General features: G+C 40.1%; 3 protein-coding genes across 3 annotated transcripts in view; all 3 read left to right on the plus strand. All coding sequences in view use genetic code 11, as the record gives it.

Annotated features, from left to right (window-relative positions):
• EGR_02685 (Dual specificity tyrosine-phosphorylation-regulated kinase 1A) overlaps window positions 1–8,562 on the plus strand; it is a gene marked incomplete at both ends in the record, with an annotated part of 19,478 nt that extends 10,916 nt beyond the window's left edge. Inside the window, 3 exons of the mRNA XM_024491934.1 lie at window positions 1,114–1,263; window positions 3,019–3,322; window positions 8,231–8,562. Coding sequence (XP_024353749.1) covers window positions 1,114–1,263; window positions 3,019–3,322; window positions 8,231–8,562 — 786 coding nt within the window. The remainder of the gene's footprint in view (window positions 1–1,113; window positions 1,264–3,018; window positions 3,323–8,230) is intronic.
• Window positions 8,563–13,817: 5,255 nt separating this feature from the next.
• EGR_02686 (hypothetical protein) lies at window positions 13,818–16,517 on the plus strand (the record flags this gene model as incomplete). Its single annotated transcript, XM_024491935.1, has 2 exons — window positions 13,818–13,896; window positions 16,351–16,517. 2 exons carry the CDS (start codon window positions 13,818–13,820, stop codon window positions 16,515–16,517), a joined length of 246 nt encoding a protein of 81 aa, XP_024353750.1.
• A 1,420-nt stretch (window positions 16,518–17,937) lies between these two features.
• EGR_02687 (hypothetical protein) lies at window positions 17,938–22,598 on the plus strand (the record flags this gene model as incomplete). Its single annotated transcript, XM_024491936.1, has 4 exons — window positions 17,938–18,156; window positions 18,490–18,622; window positions 20,711–20,814; window positions 22,431–22,598. The coding sequence occupies 4 exons, from the start codon at window positions 17,938–17,940 to the stop codon at window positions 22,596–22,598; spliced, it is 624 nt and encodes a 207-aa protein (XP_024353751.1).
• Between the last annotated feature and the right edge of the window lie 4,070 nt (window positions 22,599–26,668).

The raw sequence follows: 26,668 nt of genomic DNA on the forward strand, positions 1-26,668 counted from the left end.
ATCAGTCAAAGTGAAGTGCTGCTCCGTTGCCGATTTGTTACCGGGATGTTTTTTTTCGACTGAAAAAAGCTGAGATTGCGGTGATTGGTGGTGGCGACTGTGGTGGCGATATTTTCAGCCTCTCTGGTGTGGTTTTTCTAGCCAGGCTGGTTGAGTTGGAAGCATTTCAACCACTCTTAGTTTTTTCACCTTTTTTTCTTTGTTACCATAGTGATCAACCTGCCGCCTTGTTTGTACAACGTCACCGTTTCACTTCATTTTTCTTCCTCTGTAGCCAACTGACTCATCCCTGTGTCAGGACGGCAATACTGTGAATATTTTGGCCGGTGCTCTGTTGGACTACTTTCTGGACTGGATCCGGAATTTAGGATCGTAAAAAGTCACCCTATTCCTTAAGGGGATTTTGTCCCGTGTCTTCTAAATGATGCAAAGACTGAGGCGTCTTATATATTAAATTACGAAGTTTATTTTTGGATTTGAATGACACGTTTCCATTTGGATTAATCATTCACCTTGAGTCCGTGCTTCCCGATTTCATCAGAAGCGAAGTTGTGCGTTGAAGTGACTGTATTGGGTTTGGGAACAAACGCTTGACTTGGATCACTTTATTAATCGGAATTTAGGTAATGCGAATAGATTTCGGGCATGGCGTAGCGCTCCAAGTCTTCCTTGAAGCCGAAAGAAGGCATGATACTTGAGCAGAATATGTACTGCCGACGTACGGAAGTGTTAGGGGACTACTGGCATGACTCAAAGGTCACGCAGCTCAGTGGAAGCACGAAAGTGGAGTCTTAAGTATCCGGCAAACTAAAACGAGGAGTTAAATAAGTAATCAAAGTATTACAAGAACTGACAGTAGCCGATTGTCATACCTTTGTGAAGAAAGTCTACGTGCATAAACTACCCGAAATATAGTTGGTGCCATTTTTATGATTTGATGGCGTCTCATTAAGACGCATTTTAAAATTACATTTGTTTTCACACAGGGACGATTCTTTCATTTTCCTATTATGTGTACCGTTACGAAGCTTGTTCTCAACTAGAGAATACCTATCTATGGTTTGTGTAATATCTACTACTATACTTTTGTAAGTGACTATTTCAACATTGTAGCTGGACCAAATGCTGAAGATAATCGAGGTACTGGGAATGCTCCCGTCTTATCTCATCGAGAAGAGTCGAAGGTGGCCAATGTTCTTCGAACGCGAACCCAATGGCAACTTTGTACCCAACTACCAGGCTTCAATGAAGGACAACGTCAAAGTGGGTTTGTAGAATAATTGCTACTCATATCTTATTCAGTAACTCGTTACTTAGTTACCAGAGCTCGTGTACCTAATATTGCTGAAACCGCAGTCCTTTCCCCTTATTTCGTCACATGCGGGAAATTGCTTTCTTTTTTTGGTCTCCTGGGCGTTAGGGATCTCAAAATGTCCACTTTTTTATTGGGTATGTGTACTGTGCTCTATGCAACTTGTAACGTAACGGGGTGTGGCGTTGGAGACAAGGAAATTGTATTCTCCACGGTGAATTTGTTTGACTGATTGGCTGTTGAGGGCCAGATTTTTTGGTTCATTTGGAATTGTTCAATGGTGTTTCTTTGCTTCACTTTTTACAGAGTCGGTGGTACCCTATCAGAGCCAAAAAATCCAGTATACCGCCCATATCTTCCTCACTATCAATAATGTCACTTTTCAGTAGCAGGCGTCTCTGGTTGAACGCCGTGTACTGAAAGCTACGTGTTCTCTAAAGAAAATTCACGAGTATGCACCAAACCATTCTCTCTGAATTGCGGCTGAGCCTTGATCTAAGACGCAATTTATAGATCTCCCCAAAGTAATATTTTGTTGATTTAGGGGATTGATTTTACTACCGAAATATGTGGTCTTACAGCCAACTCCATGCGTTAATGCCTTACTTTGTAATATCTTTTTTGGGCGAATTTTTATCGTTTGCACTAATACAAATATGCTCCTTGAATTTCTCCGTCGACTCGTTCTATTCTGGTGCCTTCGTTGATAGAGATGTGAAAAATATTTAATCATTGAAGTTAAATATATATTGACGAATTCTGATCAGTCAAACTAGCGTTTCATGAAAGCCTTTTTGAATGTCTTTGCCGTCTTTCTACTTCTTCGATGCAAGTTATCGTTCAGTAAAATCTGTTTGATGAGATAGTTCTACCAAATCAAAATCTCACCTTTTCATTTTTTTCAAATCAGGCGATTCGACTTTTTGGTGATATTTCCATCCCATAATAAAAGGTCACTTTCTCATTTTGCTGACTTAATAGATTAAACGCATTTGCGGTTATTTTACACCGTATAAAATGGGCCTCGTGCATAAGAATTATTGCTTATCAAGTCTAATCTTCAAGGAGTACATGTGGATTCAAACTCATTCAATCCGCCTAGCGTTCCGGAAAGCCCAACAATTCTACTGGAAACGTCAATATTTTACTTTTGGAAAAATGTAATTTCCTGATCTGTTATAAACTGAATGCTCGATGTTTGCATTGTCGCACTTACTCTTTGGTGGTTGGTTTAAAGAAATCTGAATCCATGAATAGCTATTTTTACTTCTACGACGATAGACAGGTATTGTAATATTACTCAAATATTTGTCGATTAAATGAGTTGAATGTGTATTCCTTTTCTCCTGCTCCTTTACAATCAGTTGTTTTGGATGCTTAAACGTAATTTGAGCAAGTGTAAACCTGTGGTGAAGATGGATCAGTCGAGGCACAGGTGCTACCAAAATATTTTTCAGAACAGTTCCTCAAGTATTCTCAAGTTCGATTCTCTGCAGCAGTTTATTTGGGTTCACTTTTTTCAAGTCCTGGTAGACAGAGTGACTTCAGCGTCCACTTTTAGCTTGTTCAAATCCGACTCATGTCGGTATCTGAAAGTCACTCTGGGTAAGAAAAAATATTCCAACTGCACAGCAGTGGCTATTAAAGATGGTCTAAGGTGCTCAAGTTCTAATGTAGTGTCAATGTCTCTACCACTACTGCTACAGATAAACTACAAGCCGCCGGGCGCGCGAAAGCTGAGTGACATCCTGGGTGTCAACAGCGGGGGTCCCATGGGTCGACGACTTCAGGAGCCAGGTCACTCGCCGCAGGACTACGCTATTTTCATGGACCTTGTACTGCATATGCTCATTTACGACCCCGATAAGCGAATTCGCCCCTCCGAGGCTCTGGCACACCGATTTTTTTGCCGCACCGCGCCCCAACCCACCAGCCGGGCGATCGCACTGAGTGTTCATCACGCCCGGCAGCACTCCGGCCAACCCCAAACCATTTTGGCCAATCCGGACGGTGAGTTTGGTGCCTGCACAACTAGATACAAGTTTTGATTGACCCTGGTTCAATTCATGCTATCGAAATTGACGGAATCGGAATAGAATCGTGGTTGAGATGGCTTCAGCAGAAAGGTGCATCACTCCAGTTATGGATCCTAAGCTCTTATTTCCAATCTCGGATTTCCACTTTTGGAACCTGTTTTAGGCTGTCGTTAGTCTGTGGAATTCTTCTTTGAAAGTGGAGTAGATTTTGGTGGGTTTATTTTTGTGAATGAAGTGGCTGGAATGGATTAGTCTCCCAAATTTTATTCTAGATCTCTTTTCACACCAGCAGCTGCCCCGCTATTGAGTCTTGTCAGTGTCAAAGTCAACGAAAACTTTATTTTTATGGTTTTGATTTTTACTAGGGTAAATTATGTCCCAAATCAAAATCGCTTCTGTTTTTCCTCTCTTGTGTGTTAATGCTTGAAATTGTCATAAATACCTGAACTCTGGGTTTCTAAACTACAAGAACTATTAAACAATTTCGGACAAAAGAATCACTTATTTGATTTCCCCTTTATTGATTTATTTTCACCAGTTTTATCACACATTTCTTTAAGAATTTTCAATCAAAACGTTTGATACCCATGAAAGCTAGAGAAAAGCGTCTCATTGGTTGTATTCCTCCAAATTCCGCTCTTCTGTTCGGTTGAGTCCGGTTAAATGCTCTACTTTATTGTACGTGCCTGAGGTTTTTCTGATCGCAATAGTATCTTGAGAATGTATAATCAGGTCGTTGTTCACTTGCCGAAGAAATTATTGCATATTTTCTCCTTCACTCTGACATGAAACAGTTGAACTAGTTTTTGCTTCTTGGTACTTTTGAATCACACCCATCCACTCTACCTTATCTGACATTGTTGAAATCAGTGAATGATTGACTGATTTGATTTCTGTTCATTGTGATTGTCTATTTAGTCCGAATTTAAAATTGAAATCTCTGATATCGTTGAATCGTACTTGCTGCCTTGTGATCATGACCTGTGGGAAAATTACAACACGCACTTTGGAGGTACTTCTTCGGAGAACCCTTCGCGCTCCAACAACTTTTTTTCAGCAAAAAATACACTACTTTGGGAGGAATGGAATGGAACGCAATTAATACTCTGTTACAGCAAAACTATTTTGGCTCGTTTTCCATCACACTAGCACTCCACATCTCCCGAATAATAAGCTTAAAACATGTGAAAATCACAGTTTGATCGGCGACGAGACTACCTACTGAATTCATGCCTACCCCCGCCCTCAAGCTGTCAGGGAGCAGTGCAGTTAAACATTCCCTTGTCATTTTGATCTTTCTAGCACTTTATTATTGAATACGCACTTTGACTCCTAATGACAGTTTTCAAAACTGTGGAAACCACTGGGAATAAATTGGAACCAGCAATGTCATTTAATCATTCCTATTACTATTTTAGCATGACTTGGAATTTCAATGCGCGAAATTCGAACGGGCTTCATAAAAACCTTTTATGGCATAGCTGATACCTTCAGTGGGAGGAAATTTATAAAAATAATGTTTTCAGATTGGACCGCTACCACGCAGTGCCTAAATGACAAGATCAGGACCCATGATCCAATCATAGTTCACTTACCGAAGAATCCCCTACTGAACTTTACCTTTAGTCTGACAGGAGGCAGACAAATTAACTCCCTTGCTTTTATTAAACTACTCACTACTTCTTGATGAAGCTTTGAATCGAGAAAAACAAAATGGTAAACAATCAGAATCGCTGTTCAAAGTTGACAACATAGCGCAGTCTCCGAAAAAGTGGCATGGGGTGTGCATACCCAACGCCTGCGGATGTGTGTGTATGCTGCATTTTTGTGCAAATTCTGCCGCCTCCACCACCACCGCCCCCTCTGCCCGGGCGCTGCTGTAGCGCAGTCTTGGGTAAGTGGGCGGCCTAGCAAGCCAGCCAGCCATCCGTCCGCCGCACATCGATTGTCCGCGTTGCGTCGTGTCTCGTCGCTCGTCTTTGTATATCCGAATGACGTCAATGGAAAGGCGCGATGAGGCGGGCGGGCGGCGAGGCGAGGTGTGTGCGCACGCCCATGCGCGTGCAAGTGCCGTTTTACGACACCCTACTACACTAACGCAGCCTTCTCTTTCCTCCGCTCATCTCTCTCCTGCTATTAATTCATCGGCCATAATTCCTCTTCCTCCGACTCTACTCCCTCCCCCTTCGTCCTCCCTCACATCTCTGTGCCCTCCTGTTGGGATGTAAAGCTTTGAAGTTTTCCATCACACATTTCGGTGTATCAGCTTCCGAGCTAATTTTGTCAATCATATTGGCTTATTCGGGCTTAGCTTCTAGTTAAATCGTACTTACAAATTTATAGCCGTTATCTTGACCATATCTGCTGCATTTTTTGCTTATGTCAACTAAAAAACGAGGTTGTATTTTTGTTTCCTGTCCCGATAAACAATCCTTTCTAATCTTGTAGCATTTTTAAAACCCAATATCTTCTCGTTATTACCACTTACCATATTCCCTAGTTATCTTGACTCAAAGATTGGGGATTTTGCCTTTGCTCGGATACTCGGATCTCCAACTGCCTTATTCGACAGTTTAGGCGTTAAAAATCTAGGGATCTTAGTCTACCATTATTCTTGTTCATATTCTTCGATATGTTGACCGGAAATGCATTTTTAAGTGCTTTCAGTGTGCAATCCTCCATATATTTATGCATTGTTCGCAAACTACTTTATCTTGCCAGTTATGCAAAATTGTGATCAATTTTCTGTGTTTAAAGAACCATTTCATTCTGTTTCCTGCTTGAATACTTTATCTCCTTGCTCATTGTTTGTATCGACAGGAAGAGGTTGGGGATTCATTGAATGTTTAATTTTTGCAGTAATGGGGCTCTTGTAAGCTGAAATCATTAACTAATTTGTTGTTAAAAGTAGCAAATGGTGTGTTTTACAGATTGCATTTCACTTTGTGCTGGTTAGGCCTTTTTTAGTTTCCGTTACCCTTTATCCCCCCCCCCACCCCGATTTCTTTTTTATCGTATTGGCAAATTTCCCCCGAAAACGCTTCCCATTCAAGTGGTCTGATGTTTCACGCACCTGATTCCGACTTCGGCCGTCTTTGCACCGCCATTTGGCGCCCCGTAAGCGTATTCTGTTGACTCGTCTACTTGAATTTTTCATTGAATATGTTTGCATGTACGGGGTGATTTCAAGACTAGAATAAGACTTCGGTTTACAAAATAAGCCTTTATATTTCCGATTCCTTTTCAAACTGATTAGAATGCCGCGTATGTTGTCTTAGGAGGCGAAAGATTCAGATTCGGCTTCTCCTTTGCGTAGGTTTGATACTTTAAAACAAAATGTGTAATTTTGATGAAATTATCCGTTCTTAACATCCTTACATTAAAGTTATAGGATTCAAATAAATTAGGCTATTTTTAGAAGTCATTAAAGTCTTCAAAGAAATGCGATGGTGTAATATACTTTCCAACAACGCCTCAAAAAAGGCTTTTGAAATCAGAAGTTAATTAGGTTGGATTTTAGGCGGTGAATTTTGTTTGATTCTCGTCAATTTCAACCTGCCCTCAACTACCGTATTTCTTATGCAATCATCGTCACCTCGACATTCGGTCAAACACTAAGACGCAAAATCTGGAAATATTTCTTACATTTTTTGAAATAATTCAACAGATATTAAAATGCGACCGCCGAATAGTGTCGATATCTGTTCGTTTGCGGTAAGTCACGAACCTCTGGGAAACTCGAGGTTGTTTTTTCCGGAGTCTAGCGGCACCTTAAGCTCCGACTTTTTATGCAAATGTCCTTGAGTTAGCTGATGTTTTTTCGCCTTCCTTTTTAATTCACTGAGCTCATTGAACCTCTGAAATATTTAGTATTTTCGTGCTCTCATTCTTTGCTTCTAATCGATTCCTTCTTTTTCTTCAGTGTTTAATCTTCCTATTATTAATGGAAAAAAAGTATTACTTCGTGAGCAAGTGATGCCTATCATCTGACTGAGATATTTTGCTCTGCAATTTTGCAAGTTGCCTACTTGCCAAAGGGTGTAGGATTTTATGCACTCGTGTAAGTCAACGTGCTGCAACCAAATTGACCTCGATTTCTAAGCATTTTTTTTCGAAGAACTAGGAAAAAATCACTTTTATGATGTTGTGGAGTTTTCCCGACTACCCATTGGGATAAATTTTATTCTCCTTGACTGATTTCACGTGCGGTAGAGGCGGTGACATGTGCTTGAATGGGTGTTTTGCTGTTTACGTGGCTTTCAGAATTGTCATGTTATGATATTTTCTTCAGACTTTGTGTCCTCTCATCACATAAACCAAGTCATTTAGATTTAAAATGCATTTTTTTCCCAGAATTCCGATTTCTTTACGAATTTTTGAAGAATAAATAGGCATCAATTGTTCCTACATGCTCGAAGTTGTATTGTAAGAACCTCTTCGTATATGTCTAATTTACATGCATAAAATAACTGGCCCTTCTCGTCATTGCATCTTTGAAACCCTTGAAGGTAAAACCTATACAGGTAATTGTGCATCGAATCTTAATTAATCTTAATCTTAATTTCGTACCAGTTTTCCTTAGTTTTGTGGGGAAATCTCAGACGCTGAGTTTGTATCCCTTTTCTTTGTCCGAATTCCATCCCTCTTACGACGTTATAAGCCACGTCAGTCTTGAATTAGCTTTTGTTACCAAAGCAGCGTGAGCACAGCACTGTACCACCAGCATGCAAACTGAATCGAGGGCGACTGGGAGGGCCTGCACGATCAAACCTGACTTTGGTGTACATTCCTCACCATGTTTTGGTTGTCTTCCTCGGTTTTAGCCGTCACAACTCTTCTAATAGCCTCTTCCTAGATACTAGTTTTACCTTCTGCCTTGCAGCACTCTTTTACCAGCGACACAGCGGCACCGTCGGTAATAATTGGATGGGCAAACAGACCACGGGACTGGTGGCTGTTCCGCAGTCGGGTCAACCGGCTGGTGACTTCTTTATCGACCTCCCACCTCAGGCGCAACAGCTGCCGCCCTCGTCCATTACCTTCCATCCGGGCACGGGAGCTCCAATTTCACCCTACGATGCACCCGCACCCCTGCTTCGACGCTACTCCATGCGCAACGCCGCCGCAGCCGCCGCGGCTGCTGCTGAGATCGCAATGGGGCTCTCACCTCAACCGCAACCTCCGCCGCCTCCGCCATCTTCCCTGTGGCGCTGAATGCCTTGACGGTGACTGGGATAGCAAAGGCCTTCTACCTCCTTCTTCCCCCTAGCCATGTACAGACACCACTGCCGCACTGCAAGAAACATGCAAACGCCAGCCCTCTCTTTTTTCTCTTTTCCTTTTTTTCTGTGATAGTTGAACGCACAAGCTGCCAATACGGCTCTCCCTTCTCTCTCGGCCTCTCAAAGATTGCGTTTTCTCTCCCCTTGAACCATACTCGAATTATGTGATTATACATATATATAAGTATATATAAATACGCATATGTGTACTGGAGTTGGATTTCCTTACTCCGTGTTTTTCTAACTAACTCTGGCTGCTTATAAGTCTAGAAGTTGCCATTATGAATGAAAAGAATGGCTGGTACACCAGACGTATACGTGAAACTATGACAGATTCTTCACCTGAGATGGAAAGCTCTTCAATTAAGTTATTGCCGTGCGGAGCTCGAGCTACTCAAAATACACCACGAGGGACATGAGGATTAAAGGGCATCATTAGACTTCAACACCGCTGTCGTAAAGACCAAATCCCAGGCGAACAGATGGGGAAATGTAACTGGGCCCATCAACTCATTATTCAGTATTTCTCTTTTTTTTAGGTCTTTTGGATGATCAATTGTCTTTCTTATAGGTCATTGTCATAAACTGAACAGCCAAAACAGTGGAATTTTGCCTGTTAACATTGGGTTGCACTCGTGAGATAGGTAACTTCCCAAATCTCATTCTCATGGTTTTTTTGGCGTGTCCGGAATGAGGGATAGGTTAGGTAGCGCTTAGCCCTATACGACTCCCTTTCTAGGTGAACCTTAGCATCAACCTGTTTTCAGTCCCTTTAACGTCAGCGGACTGGCGTTCCTTTTTAGTCCTGGATCAGTGCTTATTTTAACCAGGATGTCATTTCAAAGGCAAAATATTTGAGAAAATTCTGTGTGAGGGTAATTAGGAGTAGTTAGTAATCAAAAGTTCTGTGAGGTATTGTGCGTAGCTGTTGTGATTTTTGGTGCTTGTCCCAAAGGTTTGACCACCAAGGGCAAAACTTTTCTTATTATTGAGAACTTGAAGTTACGGGGATTTTCTGCTCCAAAAGCCAGGAGATAGAGGTATTTGCTGCTTTAAAATGGGTAGACAGAAAGGTTCGACTATTATTTTCTAAGTAAGAGCGTTATATTTAAAGAAATGTGGATTTAAGGTTCGAATTAATTATTCATACTAGGCCACACCGTTAAACAAAGAGAGTTTAATGTTATTTTTAAAAAATGCTATATTATTCTTTAAATTGATAGATATTTGAAAGTTGGTCATTCCGGAAGATGCTTATAAAAATAAGTAGTTAGCTTCCTGGAAGCACGTCAAATAAATGAGAGTTTAATTGGCGAAATTGGTTTTAGTCTTAAATTTATGGCGCCATATTTCCATCCAAACATCTAGGAGTCTGTAAATAAGCTTCACCGTCCCGATGCAGGAGACGAGGAAGGCTGGAGGCACAAACGCCACGATTAAAGATACCCACTGGTGATGATGCAACATCCGCATCGTCAGTGAAGTGTAGTTATTTTTTCTCACTTATTGGTGCGTCAACATAAAGATTGAGAGTGTCTTGCTTAAAATTCCAGTAGACTGCTAACACGAGGTTGCGACAAGGCTCTAATTTTGCATTTAACGTCCCCGGCCAACCTTGAAGTTGATGACAAAACCGCCTCCTCCCACCGACATCCACTGCAAAGTGATCGGAGATGACCACAGCGACGCAAGGTAATTACTAACTAGCTTTTTGAAAAATGCACTAAATTTTCTCATCAAGGTTGGTTGGGGATTTGAGTGGATTGAAAACGACCAATCTAGGCTTTCCATTTGTTGATGCGATTTGGAGATCTTTTAAATTTACAAACGCCAAACTGCGTGAAAATAAAAATAACCAAAATTAGAGCAAATAACACAAATAAAAAGGGTCCACACTGCAGTGATCAGAAAGCACTTTAAACTTGCTTTTTTTTTAATGTAGATGGCTTCGAAGTGTTTCGATTATGGTGCAACCTCCAGCCGATTGTTTGACTTTCACAAACCTCTTCATGGGAGAAGAACATTGTCTTTTAAATAAAGTTCCACCTGTGTTTTCTTGTGATACTTTTTGACCACTTTTCATCTCCAGTTTTGCAGTCGGAAGCATCAATAGTTCTGTTCTTGAGTGGCTGAGGTCTGAGAAGCTAGTGTTTGCAATCAGCCGACCGCCGCATAGCATCCCATGGACTCAAACAGATCATTCACTTGAATTTTTTAACTTATCAGCCAGTTTCAGTTGCACTAAGAATTGTATTTTGCCGAAATTGAAGATGAAATTTGTTTGGAATTTCGGATTACATTCCCAGCATTTCGACACATTTCGTAAAGTCTAATCGGCTTGTGTATTTTACCTGTTTATCGCCCAAGGTGGGTGTTTTCTGAAATAATCCAAGCATTGAAATGCGTATCATTTTATAAATCAAATTTGAAGATTTTAATAGTGTTAAAAATATTAACCCCTTTAATAATGTACCACTTGCACCGCGTACCATACATTTTGCCGGTAGCTGTGCTGCTGCTTCAAAAATGCTTTTTTGAAATCGCTTTAGCTAATCGGGAGAGCCAGCCATGACCTTGAGCACCTTTAATAGGAAATTTAGCTTCCATGCCTATGACAAAAGCAGTGGAACATCACGATGACAATTTTTTTCCACTCCGTCATTTCCCCACTGACTTGAGCATATGTGCTATATGCCGCCCTAAACAAAAGTACCAGAAGCACTTTCTTTCCGATGGGGATGCTCTCCAGTTGCGAGTGCTTTCGTGGGCGTACCGTAAAAAATTGTTTTCCTTATTTGCCCTCTCGGGAAACCTAGTCGGCTGTTTTGCCACCTTAGAGGTAAAGCTGTCTTAGTATTTTGCTTCTGTAAATGCATTGTCACCTTTTGTTGACTTATTTATTTTTCTCACTGTTGTGAGAACGAGTCCTATTCGCCATGCAATTTGTAAATGGAGGTGACTTGTTGCTTATCGAGAGACTTCCTTAACTGTCAAAAATAGAGCACGATAAAAATATTATTATCAATTACATTTGTGTTTAAAATGCTTAATGAGAGGGTAGACAGGGGAGAGGTTAGTTTATTTTGTTGTTTTCCAGGAACAGTTGCCATAGTTGACGGCTTCTAATGCATAGTTTGCAAGAGGTTGTAATTATTCAACGTTGGCATTTCTACTGCATAATGGAGGCAAGTTTTAGTATACCCAAAAAGACTCTTATATTCACGAGTCTATTAGCAAGCTCACCAGCGTTTGAAATTTTTCAAAAATATGGTCGACACCCTTAGCATTTAATATAAATATTTTTGTGTTAAACTTTTAAACAGTTGTCCAAGAGACTCTTAAATTGTTGATGTTGTGGTTGAATCAATGATGGGTGAATTGAACTTGTGTTTGTAGTATTGAGACTCAAGCATTATTATCTACAACTTACCTGACGGTTTAAATTTTTTATTCAAACGACTCATATTCCATATATCATATCAGCGTTTTCACTGGAGCGGACTATTGTATTTAAAATGCTGATTTTTGATTCTTATGATAAATTGTTTTTCGAAGTAGAACTATCATTCAATACAAAAGACAGCGACAATCACGAGGTCTATGCTCACCCAAAAATCGCTATTTGTTCTGCCGCAAAAGTGACCCAGTTTCCTTAATCCAGATCCTCCCCCCCCCCCCCCTCCACCCCAATGTCCTACATTCAGTCTAGAACAGAACTCGCAAATACAAGTGCAGCGCTTGCGTCACATCACCAATAATCAATGACAATTAGTCACCCACCGTCCATCCCATTGGCTCCGCCGCACAAGGGCACGCAATTGAAGCATGGATTAATTAAACAAAAGTAGGCGCATTAGCGTCAGCTGGCTGATCTGGTAGTAGTGCTAGTAGTATCGTTGTCGAAAGACATAAAAAGAAAAGCAAGTGCCTAGAATCTTCCTCAACCCTGGCCATCAAAATTCCCGTGAAATTCTCATGACAATATGTATGTATAGAGCCTCGAAAAGCAATAACTTTACTTACTGTTCTCAAGGTTACAGTGGGCGTCAATCAAAATTTTAGGATGTTAGTTTGATGGCAGGCGGATGCGAAATTACTAGAAGTAGATGTAAAAAAAAACTTCTCTGCAAACAACCTTGGGCTTGGGACCCTGTTAAGGGTTGTGACGTATAAATTTGATTATTTGTAGTTAGAGACTTAGTCTTAATAGATATTTCTAGGCTTATGATATCCTTGTTGATGTTTTGGGAATAGAATTTTGTCAAGGCCATCAGAAAATGACTAATTTAGATTATAGATACTAACCTAAACGATCTAACATGTGCGTTCTCCTGTAAATTTAAAAACTTTGCAAATGAATGTGACCACTTTACCGGCCCTTCAAATGAGTGACTGATGAGAATCTGATACTGATAAAAAAAGTGGGTGGAAAATAACTTATCCTAATTCCCCCTGCTTTGTATTAATGTCTTTCCTTTAACGAAGAAGATTTATAATTAAATCTATGCCTCTAGACTTTAAACAGACAATAATTTGACGGCGGAATAAATTAATTATCTCAATGAATGCTTTAAAACGCCAAATCCCGGGTGGATACCACGACAAGGAAATTTTTTACAAAATAGAAGTTAGCACAGCTCTCCACCCCATAATTGCTAAATTTAATGAACACACAGCCATATTATATCACTCCAATTTGGCCCAATTTTGACATACCGAAGATAAAAAGGTCACAATGTTGCGTTTTACGGTTCATGCACTTTGGCCCTGCAATGAAGAGCCTCAAATCTATTAAAGTGCGCAATACAAAGACCATCTCGGCACCCTTCGTATATCATCTGTGACGAAATCCTGATCATAGTACACATCACACTAGAAAAAACGCCCACATTTTGCTATACAATTCAATTTTTACGAATCGACCTTTCATTGAACAACACATTAACACAAAATAGATTCCATGCATTTCTTCGTAAGAAATTTAACTGCCACATGTAATCATTTCATAATCTGTGATTGAGGTTGAGAATTTAAAAGATCACAAACTTTACGAGGTATCGGATCCATTAGTTGATACGCGATTGGCTGACTCACAGCGTCCACTCGCAATCGTGTGTCATAGCAACCGCCAATAGTTTGTGTCTGCAGTAGCAAATCGCACACTCATTGGCTCATGTCAGCTGACTGATGAGCGACGCGCGCGCCTCGAAGTGCACAACACGAGCGGCGCCTTCGGTGTGCGGAGCGTTTCTCTTCCTTGGCTTGGGTTCGCCGGAACGGGGTCGTTTCTCTATTTCTCCTCCCCTCCCTTTATGGGTGGGGTGGCCTTGGTGGACTATCGTAGAGGGTGGTTTTTGCTCTCTGTCCCTTCTCTTTGTCTGCGTATCCAAAGGTAGGCGCTCCTCGGTGAATCCCACATCGTTTTTCGGCATCTTGACAGTGATGATACTAGCAATTCCTCCATGTCCCTGAGACCCTAGAGTTGTCCGGATTTTGCGAATCCACATTTCTCACGTGGCAACTCTAATGTCCCGGGTTATGAGGTTGTGCTAAACGTCAATTAGTATTTTATTCTTTGCTTTTGTATGTTTATGCCTCCTGTACGCCCGTTCCTTACAGGTTGGGATTGTTTTCCTGGCCAAGTTTTCATTTCGGTATCAGTATTTTCAGTGTTATTAAGTTTCATGGGAGTAGCATCTTTCCAGAGCAATCACGTCCTCTATCGATCTGTGGACAAAAGTAAAGGCGATACGCGGTATGTTTCTACTCCAACATTTTCGTTACTGGTCCCATGGGTGTAATGGCTACTAGATTGTTTTGACTATCAAATAGAAGATGGCAATTCTAGCAATAAGATCTGTGTGCATTTTCTTTTCGCTTTTGCTTTAGGAAAATCTTGCTTCATGCTCACTGTAATGCCCACGGTTGGTGTTGCTTGGCGGTGTTTGGTTTCAGGGCTTACTTTTCTTCGAGATTTTAACCACGATAATATTTACTAAATTGTCCGGTCCCGACTGAATGATTGTTTTTATTGTAGCTCATTGATAGGATTTTGTTAATAGTCCTGTGATCCACCCCGATATGTCATCCTTTTGTGCTCTTAAGGGCGCTAGTACTTAAAAGGGAACTCTCATGTACTTCACTCTGTTTGCCTAGAGTTTTCTTGCCACTGCAGAAATCGGGGTCACTCTTGTCTTGCGGCGTCGATATGCTCACCTCCGATGCAATTCTGGAAGCATCTCTTGAAGGTTGTTCTCCTTTCCTTTTTATAGGGGAACCAAATTCGCCTTCGTTCCTCATGAGGTGATCATAGGTAAGTTCCATTTGATTGCCTAGTGGATGGACTTGCAACTACTCACTTCTGTCCCTCTTAGAAAGCCCAATCTGTTGCTGAAAGTACGTGGAAAGCCCTTCAGATTTAATTTTTTCTTTAGGCTGAAGGGGTGACTCAGTCGGTGGAATTCGTTCCTTAGATGGTCAAAAACGCAACGGCCAAAAGTCTTTTTGGCTTTGAAGGTCGTACGTGAATCCAACCAAAATCCACATCTTTTGGCAGAATTAAGTCAAAGAAACAAGGCAGATTTTATTTGCAGCATTACAGGACTCAAAATTTACCATCTTAGCTGTTTTACAGACCTTCGAGTCTTCGTGAAAGTCGCCTCTGGACCTAATACAAGATACTTCTAAAAGGGATAAACTAGTTTTCATTCTTTGGGCTTTGTTTAAGTGCAGATGGTTGTGATTTTCTGGACATGGTGCTTTTGTTGTTGTTCAGTCACCGTATGCCTCATATCAAGCCATCCTTTGTGAATTAATGGAAATCAAATGAAATGTGCCTTTACCGGCCCACAAAATACATTGTTTTTTTGAACTGAGATAGGATCAAAACACAACCAATCGGTGTGAGCGTTTGGTAATAGGTACTCCATGGTACATTAATATTCTATGCCTCTACTTTTGAACGCCGGTAAAGTGCTTTCGTCTGACGTCAGGTCTTATCGCAAGTGTCAACCCCACAGCTGCAAGCATGCGAGCCCACGTAAACTCATGAATCACCACCAGTGTTTGCGTGTTGCCTCTCTCGTTTTGCCTCCTCTGTTTGGTTGCGTCATCGAGCTGGTGTACCAAAATGTATCTACACCCTAGTCGGTTGGAGAGTTGAGCACAAATTGCTCAAAATAATGGCGCTGTTGTGCATGTACCAATTTTTCGTCGCTTCTTACTTTCTCTGATCGCATATGTGCTCGCACACGCCTTTGTCATTGGAGCGGATTTCCTAATAACCTTGTCTCCAAAGGGTTTAATTGAACAGCTTCTTCTGATTTTGGGTTGCTGCTTCGGCTGCTTTTGAGTGGATTTATGGGCTAGAATAAATAGGCCACGTTTTGATGGCTCAAAGGTGCAAGACGTTTAGTAGAATAAATTAGACGACTGACTTTTGGGTTCTTGCTACAAAATGGTTTACACTAAAGTAAATTCACCTTTTACGGTTCGGCTTAGCAACAAGATTGTAAGCTTAACGTGCTGGAAGTTATTTAAAAAGTGGAACTCTTGTCTCCAAGTTAAAATTGCAACATAAGTTAAACTGTCAGGTATGTGGATTCTAGAAATGATGTATTTACAAAAAGACGATTTTATCTGGAAATTGCAGTTTCCATCGAAGATGAGACAATATTGTTAGATGTAAGTTTAGGTCATTTTAAAAATTTCGCTGAATTAGTTCCCGCCTCTTTGGCGTCACCGAAACAGCTAAAAAACTACGGCCAGGACTTGAGGAAGGGAAGCCAGCCCAGCAGCTATCGCTTTATTGATTTTGCCGCTAACCTGTGCTTGTCATTTCAAGGCACCGTTGCCGGTATAAACCCTCTAAGGAGATTCAAGAGGTAAAATCGGAGAGTCGATTTCAATGTCTGCACATTATTTACTAATTTTAAATGCGTGAGACGCTATTTAGTAAAAAAACGAAAAAAACTTAAAGGAAATCTCGGTTTTGTATATGTTGTGATTTTATTAAACTACTTTCATATCGTTTTACTGTACTTGACTGAAGTCATCCAAGCTCGGTAAGTTGAGTGCAAGCTGATCGATAAGTCAGTTGATTCAAAGTCTGTTTGCCATGGTTATTCTGCGAAATGTGATCACCAAATTATCGATTTATTGAAGCAGAGCCAATCTTAGTCGTCAGACGTTCAATCACCAAAATTTGCATCAGAATAAACAAAAGGATTTTTGCTCAAAATGTTAGTATTCAGGCGAATTATCTACAGATTTTTAGCAATTTTTTCCTTCAATGCGAAACGTTCTTAGGCGAAGCTTTTAGCCAGAATCTTTTACTCGCAGCCTCTTATTCTAAACTAATGAATTAAGCATTTTGCATCTTGGGAATGCTGATGAGCTCAGTATTTTCAGATACAATTACTTCTCACCTCCACTTGTGCCATGCTCATTTATGCGTTGGCATTAGAATCTGTTTATTCTTTAAAGCTACTGCTTTTACAAAATTGACATTTCGACTACTTCGTCATGGAAATTTACACATACAAACCGATGTGATGTTAACTAGGTGTAATCGACTTAATTTTTTTGCTGACAAATACTTGTCATACAAGCACGAGAGCAGCTTAGTTTAGGAGCATATGGAGATGCTTACCTAAATGCGGCTTAAATGGGTGTTACGAGATTGAGGGCCTCTAGTAATTTCGACGATACGAATATCAAAGGTTTTTCATTGTGTGACTGCATGACCGTATGTTAGTATTCTGTTCCAATCGGTCAAATATGCCAGCCGATCCGAATTCAGGTGGCTGATATTTTAAGATCTTGTGTTTATTTTACATTTACAATGCTTATTTGTACTCTTTCCGATCGATTGATGAGTTTCGCCCAAGCTGCGTGGCCGACAGTTTTAGATATAACCTCTAAGGTACGAAGTTAGTGTGGTTTTAAACCAATTTCAAGGATTGTGTCAGTCATGACATCCCATACTGCATTTACTCACCCGATATCATTGAGAGTTACAATCTTGTGCTTTACAATTTACTTGAATTGTTGCGATAAATAGCGTTTTTAATTCGCGAGTTTGTATAAAATAACTAATCCAAATTATGTTAAGGTTAGACCAGGAAAACTAGTAGGCTTTTTATGCAAAAACTTACCGCAATTCTAATCATAGCAGGTGGTTTGACAGAGACCATGGTTGTTACTGTCACAAGGGAAATGCTTGCGTACACGCTTGGCACTCAACTCAACACACGAAAATCGTATCCATGCAACAGAAGAGATTAGGGGCTGGTCATTAGCAAAGCCAATGCATGCAGGAAAAAGTAATTTTCAAAACTACATTGCTTACGCAGACAAAAGCATTCGTGACGCACACTGTTACGGCAAATCCGATGCCGCTTGTCTTTCTTCACTGTTTGCCATCACAACAGAACGTGTGTACCCACATCAACAAACTGCGCGATATCCCGTAAAAATATTCATTGTGAGAAGAAAGTTCAAGCAATGCTGCAGTGAAGAAGCTAATGTCAAACCCTTTCAGGAAGCTTACTGATTTCAATGACCTGTTTGACTTTATGCTTCTATGCGCGTGCGTAGTCTGTGTTTAAATCTACAGCCTTTTTAATTTGAAAGGCGTGAAAAAAAGAATGAATGACGGAAATGAACACACGCAACAGCACACAGGAGCGGAGAGGAGCAGAGGCATATTTATAAACAAGTAGGGCTCCTACCCACTTCGACACGATTTGCATCGCTGCCATGTAATTCTGTATGGTTCCATAGCTTCTACCTGCCAAATGTCATCGATTCCAGCTCTTGCATAAATGTGACTATGTAGTGTAATTTGTTGTCTTTTTAGTGGCCGTTTTTTATTCTAGACCGCTTACTTGCACTTCTGGGTCTATATCTTATCACAAAATTGACGTTGCAATCTTCATTGAGTGGGATTTCACTTCATTTTTATGTGCTTCAATCAAAGGTGGGAAGTAAAGGTGAGCCTGACTTCCTACAGTTTGGGGTGGTTTAGTCAAACGCTTGCGGGAGAATCGATTACCACCCGATCGATTGATGCACAAAGAAACTTGCAGGCGATGCGCACCTAGGAATTATTGATCCCCACCTGTGAAAGCACTGGACTATTTTGAGTCACTGCCCTTGGAAAGCCGGTGTAGGAGGGGGGGGGGAAGTGGGGGAGGTGAGGCAAACAAACTAAGTTTTCTTTCGAATCCCAACCAGTGGTAGGTGGCTGTTTCATCCTCACCATACATGAGGGAGGCTGTTAAGAGCATGCTCGTGCATTGTCGGGTAAGGCATTTTATTGTCTACCCAGCAAACAATTGCTTTACAGTGGAATAAAATGTAGGTCGCCATGTTTGTGGTTTGACCATGTTTTCGAAGCCGTTATAATTGGGCAATTAAAAGTGCGGTTGAAATAAAATTGTCTTTTAAAGGTTTGATACTTCACCGAGGTCTCTGTGATAACAACAGACAAAATTATTGTAACTGTGGCATAATTTACTTTGACTTACCTCAGCGTTTGACAGAGTCTCAGCATTAGATGTGTCCGATTCTTTTTTCGCAAAACTACTGACAGTTTGTACAAATATATAAAAACGGGCTTTTTATCTAAGTTCTAAACTATCCACCCACTTTTTTTGTGTTACAAAGTTTTTTATATGAGGACATTTTTCACATTTCGTACTTTCCGTTTGTTAGAGGATTCTGCTGATTTTATATCACATTGATTACAAGTTAGTACTTGTTTACTGAAAATCATAGAATAACGCGAAAAATATGTACCGGTCCACAGCAGACATGGGATTGCTTAAGCTCAAACGGGATAATATTTTAGTTAAATTCCTAAACGCGATAACAATTATTTTACCTTTGTCTACGACTGCAGAGCCACTTAATTTATCCATAATAAAGGGCGCCTCTACTTAAGCAATTACTGAGGAGGCATATCATGTCTCCTGACACGTTGGGCCTAGAGTTGTTCCATTTCAGGTACCCATGAGTGAAGTAAGTTCACTAGGACCACAGCATAAACCGAGGCATGGGTCCGAATTCAAGAGTTGGTACTACTAGGGCTAGAGGGTTTCAGACGTGACGTGGGCGCAACACAGCCATTCTGTGTGTGTGCGTGTGCCTGGAATTGTGTTGAGTCATATCTCATGGCGTGCGCAGCAGTTCGTTTTTATGTTTGCGTCAAAAAATGCCCCAGCATGCACGCACATGCACACACGCATGCTCGGTCGTTCCTTCGTTCCTTCCTTCGTTCGTTCGTTTGTTCGGAGATGTCCCAAGTGGATGGAGAGAGAGAGAGACGCGTGGATCGTTTGACCTTGAGATAAGATGGCGGGGTAAACATTTTCTTTCTTTTCGTACTCCAAAGTGGGTTTGGTGTCAGGCTGCACTTCCTCCTCCATGTACTTGGGAGATTACGTTTATAACTTTTTTTGTCACAACGTGCATAGTTTTTTTTTATATTACTGATTTTCAACAAAAAGTGCATTTTAAGTAGTCACTAAAACACAGGAATTTGGAATTTGTGCACTGTTTTAGGCTTGCTAAAATTACTCGACGTCCGCGATGGATGGGGATGTGGGAGGCTGGCAGTACTGAAATGACCACATTTTCGTTTGACAGGCCATTCAGTTTTTTTGCTTGTCTTTGAACAAATTAATGTTTCTAGAATAAACATTTAGCTAGCAATCTGCAGCTTCATGGAGAATGTTGAAAAGGTATGATTTTCCATGCTGGGTGATAGTGTAGTTGCCTCGCAAAAGGGTCACTTTTCCAAAAAGTGATTGTAAATGTGATTTGATTAATGAAACACGCTGGATTTGAAAAAAAATCAACCATAAATCACAAAGGAGAATGTGAATTCTTTAAGGCACATCAGAAAACTGTTACACTTCGGGTAGTTTGGTTTCATCAGTTGCTAGTGATTCGATTTTTCAACGAATTTTTTCATAATCCACCGTTGGAATAATTTTGTTCACAAGGAGGCACCCAACTAATAGTTAATATGTGTTGGTCACATTTTTTGGTACCGTAGTTACTACTGTTGAAATTAGGCGTTGATATTGAAGTTGTCGTGATAAGTTTCAGTCATGATAAAAATTGCCATAGACCCACTTTCATGAGATTCACTCGTTATTCATCTAAACAACGTCATAAGGTAAACACTGCTTTCAGAATAATCATCCCATGATTGGATTATCACGCGCCATCGTGAGTCAGTCAACTGAAGTTCTACCGATCAATTTAGTTTGAGAAATATGCCTCTCAACGACATCTCTCAAAGATAATGACTTGCACCACATAGTCCGTTTTAAATTGTATAACTTTGACAAAAGTCCTGTGGTAATTTAAGCACTAGGAAATTTGTCAACAATCTACGATCTACTGGTTTCTAGAATATCCAGTAGGACCCAGATGTACTGCTTTACCATTTCAAATTTATTCACATATCATTCATAGGATTATAAGATTTGTGCTGCTATTAAATTTGGTGGAAATCTAAACAAGTATTGGTTGTTTGTTTAATTTGAATCATAAATGTATTAATCTTGTTTGGACATTCAGAACAACTTTTTAAGGCGACATGACTGCCCAGGCGACGGTAAATGGCGAAAAATTACGGTATGCACGACGAACTAACCTAGGGTTTAGGTGTGGTAGTTCGCAGTGATTTCACACAGTGTCCAGTTCAACGTGACGTGGTTTACTTCAAAATGGGCATTCATCTAGACAATTTACATCATAGGACTGCGGTATTTATGACGTTTCACTGGTGTATCACACCACACAGTGAAACCAAATGAGAGACAAATGCGTGCCTGCGCAGCTTAATTGGAAAAAAGGTACTGTTTACTCCTCCTTCCATCACGGCGCTGGCACGCCAACACTGGCCAACGTTGACCACCCGAAGAATCTATCCATTCTATCAATGGAATAATAAAATAGCTAATTCGAAAAGTACAAAAAACACACTTTTTACTCAAATGTGTAAACTAAATCTCTGCAAGTTGCTAAGGTTTTTTGCGATATAATTTAAAGTATTGTGTGCTGTTATCCCCAAAAACCAGGAATTACACGTCTACAAAATGACATAATTATGCTTTGGTCGTCGGCGATCTTTTTTCTAAAAGACGACTTTCTGGCAGGACGAAATCCTGGGTAGTATGTTGGTGATAAGTGAAGGCGTGAATTATTACTAGATGTAATACGCTGTTTTTACCTTTTTTTTCGGTTTTGGCAAAGAGGCTACTTAGGGGCTTCATTATTGTACCTCCACCAGGCGGCTTAGCCTCTGGGCTATGCCAGCAGCCCCAAAGCCCTCCTGTACGTCGGCAAAAAACATTTTTCCCAAGTTTTATTTCTTCTTTCGCCTTTAAGGAGATCTCATGGCGCTAAATAAACAATAGTTTTGCCATCGAGGGATGTGTTTTACCAAATAGGATTCTGAATCCTTCTCGGCTGATGGTGAGTTCAGTATTCGTCAACTAAATTTTGGCACTCAGGTGTTACGGTAAATTTGTAATTTAGATTTATTTTAACCAAATAATAGGTTGACTTAGGAAGCAATCTCATCATCATATATTCAATAAATCCTCGTCGAAAATCATGTTTGCTACATCTAACGAATGTCACTTGTGTCTAGTGGCGGTATTTTGACAATCACACAGTTATTTTGAAGAGAAACTTACCTTTATAATGTCTAGTAGCCATTTATGCTTAAATATTTAGGCTTTGAAGGTTGATCAAGGCTATATATTGTTGCAATAAAAGAAGTTCTCATATGCTCCTGGTCATAAATCTCAAATCAATCGAGTCCCTTTACTCCTATGGAAAGTTATTCGAAGTTATTTTTCAAAAAAAATTTTGGAAGGTGTTTTCATTTCTGAAACATATGGTTTAATTCATAAGAGTCCCTCTGGATACTCAGTATTCCTTACATAATGATAAGAAGAGAAATTTGACACTGAATTTAACACTCATGGGCATAACTCGATTCTGACCCGCCCACGCTTTGCTAAAACCCATCTTTCTCAACTTGAGCTCATTCAGACGCGTAAGTGAAGCAAGGAATAAATTACTACCACCGCCACCTTATTGTTCATTTTTTGCGTGTGTGTGTGTGTGTGTCAATCGTTCAAAAAGCCGCATCACGCCAGCGCAGTCAACATCAAAGGATTCCACACGCACACCCGCGGCCTCTGAGACATTACGTAGGCATAGCGTCTAACATCTATTTTTCCACTGCTCCTTCCCTTTCGCGACTCTAAAATCGGCCATTTTAGGTGGCGGTTTCTCGCCAAAAAGCCTCAGAGTTCTGTTGCGTCGCAACAAACTGGCCTCAAATCGGCTGTATTCATTTATTTCGGGCGTTGAAGATAGCCAAGGTCTTTAATGAGAGGTGTGGTTGCCTTTTGAAAGCGACAGAAAATGCATCTAAACCAATCAATTCCAGTGAATGCTGAGTAAATTTTACTACTGAAGATTGGAGACGGCAACTAACAAACAAAATCCTGCATTTTACTCTGCTGATTTGTTCCCATTTCTTAATAAAAATAATAGACATTATTGCCCGAAATCGACGAACCTGTGGATGACTTCAGCCAACAACTATGTTAATCAAGAAAAGCAAATTTCGCATTTTCTGTAAATTGGAGTTGATTGGAATACCTAGATTCAATGTAGATTTACTCGCTTAAGTCAACTAGAAAAAAAAATCTTTGCATATGTACTGCAATATGGCGGATCCTATTGCCTACTTCTGTCAGTAGAAATATTACGCTTAAGCAGGAATTTAAGACGAACGCGTTTTAATCAACCTGAAATCTATAGGAAGGGAGTTATGCTACAAATCGTGCTTTCGTTAAATCCTCCATCACTTTCTTCCGCCACAAGCTTCGGAAACACCCGTTCACTGTTAGTAAACATGTGATTTTCTTCTAAAGACTTAGCGAAAATCGGAATTAGCTTAAGCATCACCAACAAATTTAAAACCATTTCAATTATTTGAAATTGCTGTTTTTACGACCACATGTAGCGCCACGAGACCACCCTGAAGACACAATACTGTGGCAGAATGTGTATTGCCGACGAACAAAAGGACTTGGAGACTACTGGCACGGCCATGAAGGCGGGTCCTTAAATGCCCGCAAAACCAAAACGATGAGTTAAACAAGTAATCAAAGCATTGTGCATGATCGCCTCTCCATATCTGATTTCGTAAAATCTGTGTATAACTCTGCTCTTAGCTTAAAATGACCTTTAAATAAATTAAATGTGCAAATGACAGTATTTAAATGATTTTTTCGCCACCTATACTATTTGTTAGGTGATGATCCAAATTTCGTGAAGTCCTATGCACAATATGAGCGTACGAAGTTGACATAAAATTTTTAAAAGAAGCATTTTGTTGAATAACAAGTGCAAGGTGAAAATGCTTTTAAGCCAAGGTGTGGCATGTTTTCCGGAATGTCTCACTTTTGTAAAGTCAAAGTGATTTCAAAAAGAGTGAACAAAACCGCAAACGCATTTTATTCTTACATTTTGAAAGGTAAAAATGACCATTACGAGCATTTAGTTATGTCTTGACTTTGCCTTGATCAGTAAAAATTTTTAAAAAAATAAAGCAAATGGGTGTATTTATGCTCCCTTGATTGTACTCTCTTTCCCCGTTAAAAAGGCTATTTATCTATACATTCACTCATTGAAATGGACACATCCATTTCATCAAAAAGATTCTTCTATCTCTTGAGGCAAGAGCTTATGAAAAAAGTAACATGCACAAAACCACCTTTTTATTAAAATTGAAAAGTTTTTACCTAATTGTATGATAGTTTTACGTGGCCAGACCCTGTATTCACGTACGAGTTCCGTATTGGCTAGAGCAAACGTCCCAAACACAAACCAATTACTACTTCCACCTCTGAATACTTTTATGCAATGTAAATTTTTACAGCAGATTTAATTTTCAGGGGTAGAAATATCTTACCTGAGCAGAATTTTGCGATGAAATTGTTTTAACAGCTTCAAAATTCAATATGTGTCTGGGAGTCGGCCACTGTGATGCATTCTTCAACGCCCTCAACCAGTTTTGGATTATAACAATTTGGTTAAATTAAAATTCCAGTCAATTTGCACTGCCAAAATTTGAATTATTAAGGAGGAACCATTACTAGTTAATGTATACACAATACTTGGATAAGGAATTACGGAAGACCGTGGGCAGCATTAAGAACTTCAGAGACTCCAGTAGCATTCAATAATTGCAAAAATGAGTGGTAGGCCAAAATTTATACCTTTTGTTTCGTCTAACTATAGTTCGGTCGTGGTGACTTACAGTTAACCTATAAAATCACGCAAATCACCGACGAATGTTACTAAGAATAGGATTTCTTAATGTTAACGGGAGATCAAAGCGGATTGAGTCGTAATCCTATGAAACCCTTGATATCCAGCCAGCTTTAATTGGTTAGCTGAAAGGGGACAGAATATTTTCTAGGCCATGCTTGTATGCAGTAACAAATCTATTTTTCCCAACTATAGGAAGGTTGGGCTGTTAAAATGCGCTTGTTTTCCGGCTATCGGAAAACTATTTTGTCTGTCGACAGCAGACTTCGTGAGTGGTGAATTTTCCCAGGTACTGCCAGAGTTACGTATCACACTTTTTTGTCTCCCTAATAAACAAGTTTTTTGAAACCCTTGTTTTTTGAAATGCATATTTAACGAGGATGCGGAATCCAAGATACTGAGATGAATGCTGCGTCTGACTTATTTTGGGCGGCCAAGAGAGGAGAGAAAAGAGAAAGCAAAAAGATCGCCTTTCTCCGCTTCACTTAATACCTCGCCTATCGTTGTAATCGAAAAAGTAAAAAAGAAAGAACTTAACTGAAGGTTGTCGGAGTCATTGGTTGGGGTAGGCCAACATTCGAGGTAACTCTGCGTATTCCAGCCAATAGGCATGTGGCCTTGACATGGCAGTGCGAATGCATGAATGACAACGCTTGGGAAGTGCTTAAAGGTACACAGGCAGGCGGACAAACAGGCTCAGAAAACATCGAGAAAAGGAAAGTTCCGTTTACTGTCCGGCATAATTTAGGGCGAATGTCAAGTTATGTAAATACCTATAAGTCTCTGTATATTTCAACGGAACTTAGAAGTCCTTTTAAATATCAGGATTTGCAAAAATATTTACATCTCTGGGAAAAAATTAATTTGCTTTGCGTTGAGAATCTATTGAAGCTAAGAGTGTGATAAAAAAATGTTCGCAAACCATTACTTCAATACACCTAAAAACATTCTTTGGGTTCAAAGCTGATCTGATTTAACACACATTTCCACACAAATGGGTTTCAGAAAGCAGTTCCATTTTGTGAATAACAAAAGGCTTGATAAATCTAGATTATGTATACTCCAAATAGTTATTAATGCCAATTGGCCTTCATCTGTCCAATATTATGATATTGCCTGAATAAACTCTGTGAAGTTTGAAGACAGCCGGACAATTCGGCTATTAAATTCGTGACGTCAAACGTCGGTGCTTAGGGGTAAGCTTAAAACGATTATGCATCTGCACAGGAAGCGACCCACTGCAGAACATAAATGTTTCTTTGTCTGAATTCGGCCATTTTCTCACGTAGAGATACGTGATTTATCTTGTGTGAGTCACGAAACATTGAGGCAAATTTATGTCATCCACCATCGAAGGTCGTGTGCGCATCCACTTTGCAGGAATGCCTGACTACGCTACCAAGGTCGCTCCATAGATTGTGCAGTTGCTTAGATTTCCATGTTTGACGTTTTTGACATTTCGAAATCAAATACGTCCAAAATCATAGGCAATGTAAGGCATAGAAAAATGAGTTTAAAGAGTTTGCTCAATAAAAGGCTTGCCTTTTAAAGAAAAAATCAGCGTCTTTAACTGATAACTAGGCATTAGTTGATAATCCTCAGCATTTCCAACGCTGCATCCACTAACTAACTACATAGGCTAGAAAATTGATTCTCCCTAGAAAAAA

This window comes from Echinococcus granulosus (assembly GCF_000524195.1).
Source record: "Echinococcus granulosus chromosome Unknown EG_S00012, whole genome shotgun sequence".
In the NCBI taxonomy this organism is placed as follows: domain Eukaryota; kingdom Metazoa; phylum Platyhelminthes; class Cestoda; order Cyclophyllidea; family Taeniidae; genus Echinococcus; species Echinococcus granulosus.